This window comes from Equus quagga, chromosome 5 (assembly GCF_021613505.1).
Source record: "Equus quagga isolate Etosha38 chromosome 5, UCLA_HA_Equagga_1.0, whole genome shotgun sequence".
In the NCBI taxonomy this organism is placed as follows: domain Eukaryota; kingdom Metazoa; phylum Chordata; class Mammalia; order Perissodactyla; family Equidae; genus Equus; species Equus quagga.
In genome coordinates, this window is record NC_060271.1 from 15207980 (window position 1) to 15214779 (window position 6800).

Sequence of the window (6800 nt, forward strand, 5' to 3'; positions counted from 1 at the left end):
ACATAACACTTATTAATATTTATGCACCTAACACAGGAGCACCAAAGTATATAAAGCAACTATTAACAGACCTAAAGGGAGAAATTGACAATAACACAATAGTAGGGGATCTTAACACCCAACTATGTCAATGGATAGATCCTCCAGACAGAAAGTAAACAAGGAAAGAGTGGACTTAAATGAAACACTAGACCAGATGGACTTAATAGATATGTATAGAACATTCCATCCAAAAACAGCAGAATACTCATTCTTCTCAAGTGCACATGGAACATTCTCAAAGATAGACCATATATGGGGAAACAAAACAAACCTTGATAAATTTAAGAAGATTAAGATCATATCAAACATCCTTTCTGATCACGATGCTATGAAACTGGAAATCAGCTATAAAAAAAGCTGAGAAATTCACAAATATGTGGAGACTAAACAACATGCTACTGAACAACCATTGGATCAATGAAGAAACCAAAGGAGAAATTAAAAAATACCTGGAGACAAAAGAAAATGAAAATACAACATATCAACTCTTATCAGATGCAGCAAAATCAGTTATATGAGGGAAATTCATAGCACTACAGGCCACCTCAATAAACAAGAAAAATCTCAAATAAGTAATCTTAAACTACACCTAACAGAACTAGAAAAAAAAAGAACAAAGCCCAAAGCCAGCAGAGAGAGGGAAATAAAAATTAGACTAGAAATAAATGAAATAAAGACAAAAAAAAGTAGAAAGGATCAGTGAAACTAAGATCTGATTCTTGAAAAGATAAACAAAATTGGCAAACCCTTAACCAGACTCACTAAGAAAAAAAGAGAGAAGCCTCAAATAAATAAAATTAGAAATGAAAGAGGAGAAATCACAATGGATACCATAGTAATACAAAGGATTATAAAACTATATGCCAACATATTGGATAACCTAGAAATGAATAAATTCTTAGACTCACACAACCTCCCAAAAGTGAACCAAGAAGAAAGAGAATCTGAAGGGACCAATCACAAGTAAAGAGATTGAAGCAGTAATCAAAAACCTCCCAAAAAACAAAAGTCCAGGGCCAGATGGTTTCTCTGGAGAATGCTACCAAATGTTCAAAGAAGATTTAATGCCTAATCTTCTCAAACTGTTCCAAAAAGTGGAAGAAGATGGAATGCTTCCATACTCATTCTATGAGGCCAACATCACCCTGATACCAAAACCAGGCAAAGAAAACACAAAGAAGGAAAATTACAGGCCAATATTGCTGATGAACACGGATGCAAAAATCCTCAACAAAATATTGGCAAACCGAATACAGCAATACATTAAACGGATCATACCCCATGATTTATACGAGGGATGCAGGAATGGTTCGGCATCCACAAGTCAATCAATTTGATACACCACATTAACAAAATGAGGAATAAAAATCACATCATCATCTCACTAGATGCAGAGAAAACATTTGACAAGATCTTACATCCATTTATGATAAAAGCTCTCAATAATGGGTATAGAAATTACCTTAAAATAACAAAGGCAGTATATAACAAACCAACAGCCAACATCATACTTAACAGTGAAAAAGTGAAAGCCATTCCTCTGAGAACAGGAACAAGACAAAGGTGCCCACTCTCACCACTCCTATTCAATGTAGTACTGGAGGTTTTGGCCAGTGAAATTAGGAAAGAAAATAAATAAAAGGTATCCAAATTGGAAAGGAAGGAAACATCTCACTTTTTGCAGGTGACATATATAAAAAACCCTAAAGAATCCACCAGAAAACTATTAGAAATAATCAATCAATCAACAAATAATCAATAATCAACCCTGTAGCAAAGTTGCAGGGTACAAAATCAACTTACGAAAATTGGTTGTGCTTCTATACAGTAATAATGAACTAGCAGAAAGAGAAGTCGCGAATACAATCTCATTTGCAAATGCAACAAAAGGACTAAAATATCTAGGAGTAAATTTAACCAATGGAGTGAAAGACCTGTACACTGAAAACTATAGGATATTATTGGAAGAAATGGAAGAAGATATAAAGAAATGGAAGGATATTCCATACTCATGGATTGAAAGAATAAACATAGTTAAAACGTCCATACTACCTAAAGCAATCTACAGATTCAATGCAATCCCAATCAGAATCCCGATGATATTCTTCACAGAAATAGAACAAAGAATCCTAAAATTTATATGGAACAGCAAAAGATCCTGAATAGCCAAAGCAATCTGAGAAAATTGTGATGGAGGCATCACAATCCCTGACTTCAAAATATACTACCAAGATTTAGTAATCAAAACAGCACAGTACTGGCACAAAAACAGACACACAGATCAATGGAACAGAATTGGAAGCCCAGAAATAAAACCACACATCTACGGACAGTTGATCTTTGACAGAGGAGGCAAGAACATACAATGGAGAAAGGAAATTCTCTTTAATAAACGGTTTTGGGAAAACTGGACAGCCACATGCAGAAGAATGAAAGTAGACCATTATCTTTGCCATACATAAAAATTAACTCAAAATGGATTAAAGACTTGAATGTAAGACCTGAAACCATAAAACTCCTAGAAGAAAATATAGGCAGTACACTCTTTGACATCGGTCTTAGTAGCATCTTTTTGAATACCATGTCTACTCAAGCAAGGGAAACAAAAGAAAAAATAAACAAATTGGACTACATCAGACTAAAAAGCTTCTGCAAGGCTAAGGAAACCATGAACAAAATGAAAAGACAACTCACCAACTGGGAGAAAATATTTGTAAATCATGTATCTGACAAGGGGTTAATTTCCAAAGTATATAGAAAACTCACACAACTCAAAAACAAAAGAATGAACAACCAAATCAAAAAAACGGGCAGAGGATCTGAAGAGATATTATTCCAAAGAAGATACACAGATGGCCAACAGGCACGTGAAAAGATGTTCAACATTGCTAATTATTAGGGAAATGCAAATCAAAACTACAATGAAATATCACCCTACACCCGTCAGAATGGCTATAATTACCAAGACAAAAAATGAGAAATGTTGAAGATGTGGAGAAAAGGGAACCCTCATACACTGCTGGTGGGAATGTAAACTGGTGTATCCACTATGGAAAACAGTATGGAGATTTCTCAAAAAATTAAAAGTTGAAATACCATACAACCCAGCTATCCCACTACTGGGTATTTATCCAAAGAACTTGAAATCAACAATTCAAAGAGATTTATGCACCCCTATGTTCATGGCAGCATTATCACAATAGCCAAGACATGGAAGCAAACCAAATGCCCATCAACAGATGAATTGATAAAGAAGATACGATAGATATACAAAATGGAATATTACTCAGCCATAAAGAAAGACAAACTGTCCCATTTGCAACAACATGGATGGACCTTGAGGGTATTATGTTAAGCAAAATAAGTCAGAGAAAGACAAATACTGCATGATTTCACTCACATGTGGAAGATAAACAAACATATGGATAAAAAGCACAGATTAGTGGTTACCAGAAGGGAAGGAGGCTGGGGGGGGGAGGACAAAAGGAGTAAAGGGGCACATGTGTATGCTGACAGATAAAAATTAGACTATTGGTGGTGAGCACAATACAGTCTATACAGAAACTGATAAATCATAATGTACAACTGAAATTGCACAATGTTATAAACCACTATGATCACAATAATATAATTGAAAAAAAATTTTATGGGACCAGTGGAGAAAAAAATCAATTTATACTCCCACTAGCATGTATAAAATCTATGTTTCATTGTATTCTGGATTCCTCTGATTTTATTGTTTAAAAACTTTTTGTCGGTTTCAAAGGTGAAAAAGTGACATCTCAATGGTATTTTAACTTGCATTTCTTTGGTGCCTACTGTGGTGGGGTTTTCCCATATGTTTACTGATGATTTGGATTTCTTTTTTTAGGAATTGTTCATATCCTTTCCCAGTTTGCTGGGGGTGTTTGTATTTTTCTTACCAATTTGCAAGAGCTTTTTCTATGTTAATAGTGTTATCCACGGGTCTGTAAGTGTTGCAATTATATGCCCTGTTTTGTTATTTGCCTTTAATTTTGCTTCATGTTTTATGCAACATCTGGCTCCTGGGTGGTGGGGCAAGGTAGCACCTTTGAGGACATTGTGAACCTGCACCCTGGCCTCTCAGGGAGGGCACAGGCATTCCTGTTAAAATTTTCCGCCGAGCCCAGCTGATGTTTTTGCAAGGAGTTTCACAAGCAATGTACATCAGCAAAGGGGCTGAAAGAAGAACCCAAGAGGGTTGCATGTTAGCTTGTGGAATGTGTCTCTAGAACCTAATGGGATTGCTTTGTTGGGTGCTGGAGTTTCTGCGGCAACAAGCAGAGGTGAAAGCCAGTAAATACGAGTGATGCCCAGTACCGTGACTGTGCAGACTGGGGAAGCCTGGGAAAAAACAATTTACGTTTGTAAAGCTTCTGTGAGGAATAAGTGGATTTTCAGGGAAGGTCCCTCCAGGCAAGAGGGAATAGAGCAAAAACCTCCCCAATGAGTTTATAATCTCTCCCTGGACTCCCTAAATTTTGCATCTGGGGTAACATTAAGCCCACTGTCCCTCTCTAATTTCGCTTGTCCTTAAGTGGACAGAGTCTCCTTTTCTTGAGATCAGCCAAGACAGGATATAGTTTTCCAAAATGAACTTTATTAGAAACAAGGAGAAAAGGGAAATCAAGAGGTATAAAAATACAAAAGAACAGAAATGAATGGTCATAAAACAGTATTCTTCCCCTTCCCAGGATAATTTCAATCGACCTCAGGGGCTCTAACTGACACAGTTGCCAGATGGGTGGATGCAGGTTCATTTCCTCCTTCTCAAGTCTCTTTCTCACCCTGAGATTCTCCACTTTTCAATTTTTGAGTCTCTACTTCTTCCACCTTCCCTCCCTTTTTTTCCTTTACTCTCTAGGGCTCCTGTCACTTCCACAGCCTGGGATGATCATGACTGATTCCTGGTGGATAGTTCATCCCTCAGTAATAAATTTTAAAAATTAAAACTAACGTTTGTTGAAAGATTACTATATGCTGGGCTCTATACTAAGCACTTTTCATATATTGTCATATTTAATCACTACAACTTCCCTGTAAGGAAGAGATACTTAAAGTACTTTACTCCTGAAAGTAGTAAAATGACTTGCAGAAATTCACAGTTTCTAGTAATTGGAAAAAGCAAGTCTCTCCTCCTGTTCTGTCTGGCACTAAGTCCAGGCCCTTGACCAGTGTGCTGGATCTTCACAATTGTCTCTGTTCCAACCACATCACCAGAGACACTGCAGTGGTCCAAGCACCCTGTTGCCTCCCACGGGGCGAGGGTGAAGAGTAGGCATTATGGAATTCGCTCTTCCAGCTTTATGGAATCAACACCTCAGGGAGTTGGTGAGGGTGAGTCCTGCTTTGTTCAGCTCCCCAGGTCTTCAGCTTTAAAATCTCACTCTGCCCTGTCCCATCAATTTGAGGAAAGCCTTTTTGACATCCTTGTTCCTCAGACTGTAGATGACAGGGTTGAGGAAGGCTGTGGCGACGTTATAGAAAAGGGCCATTTTCTTGCCACTGTTTGACAAGGGGTCAGAGCCAGGGCTCATGTACATGATGCTGCAGGGAATGGCGAAGATGGTGACCACGGTGATGTGGGAGGCACAGGTGGAGAAGGCCTTGATCCGTCCCTGAGCTGAGCGGATCTTCATGATGTTGGCAAAGATGTTGACATAGACAACAACAACCAGGGAGAGTGGGACCACGATGACATTGAACCCTACAATGAAGTCTACCAAGTCATTGAGGGATGTGTCTGCACAGGCCAGCTTCAGAATGGCAGGAACCTCACAAAAGTAGTGGTCAATTTCATTAGGACCACAATAGGGCAAGCGCATAGCAAAGAAGGTATCACATAGGCCACCCACCACACCATAGGCTGCACAGATGCCCACCATGAGGAGGCACGCCCAGCGGCTCATGATGACTTTATATCGGAGAGGGTGGCAGATGGCCATGTACCTGTCCACGGACATGATGGAGAAAAGCCAGGACTCAGTGATCCCAAAGAGGAGGCAGGTGTACATCTGGGCCACACATCTAGCAAAAGAGATGGCCCTCTTCTTGCTGAGAATATGCACGAGCATCTGAGGCACAGTAGTGGTGGTGTAGCACACGTCCAGCACGGAGAGGACACTGATGAAAAAGTACATGGGCGTGTGGAGGTGAGAGTCCTGGTGGATGAGGGTGATGAGGAGGCTGTTGCTCACAAGGATCATCAGGTAAAAGACTAGAAAGAAGGTGAAGAGCAGAGGATTGGCCCTGCAGTTGGGGACAAAGCCCAAGAGAATGAATTCTGTCACTGTGGACTGGTTGAGCTCCTTCATTGTGATCTACCTGTTTAAAGAGTTTTGGGGGTAGGTAATTTACTGAGGGTCTGTGCCAAGGGCATGTAAGGAATTTTCACACCCATTGTTTCCTTTATATTTCCTAACAGAAAGTTTGAATTGGTGGATGGAGGCACCAGGCATGTGTCCCCAAAGTAGTTTGAGTGGTATTGGGGTTTGGTTCAGGATTTACTGGAGGGTCATGGTGGTGGAAATGGGGAAGGCCGAGTCAGGGAAGTGCTGTGTCCTGTGTGCCATCCTGGCCTGTAGGTGCCTGTTCCTCCTCCTAACACAGCCTCGCTTTTCTCTCTATTATTCACCCCATTTTCTGTTTTGTCTTGGGACAACAGAGGTTGCTAAGTATTCTTTTAAGATTAGGATTAGGTTTAGGGTTGTTACATTAATTATTTGGGTTCAGGTTTT

The 6800-nt window shown here is 39.5% G+C and overlaps 1 protein-coding gene across 1 annotated transcript; it reads right to left on the reverse strand.

Annotated features, from left to right (window-relative positions):
• Positions 1-5438: 5438 nt before the first annotated feature.
• On the reverse strand, positions 5439-6377 carry LOC124238969 (olfactory receptor 2D2-like). The gene has a single exon (XM_046660244.1). It carries the CDS (start codon positions 6375-6377, stop codon positions 5439-5441), a length of 939 nt encoding a protein of 312 aa, XP_046516200.1.
• Between the last annotated feature and the right edge of the window lie 423 nt (positions 6378-6800).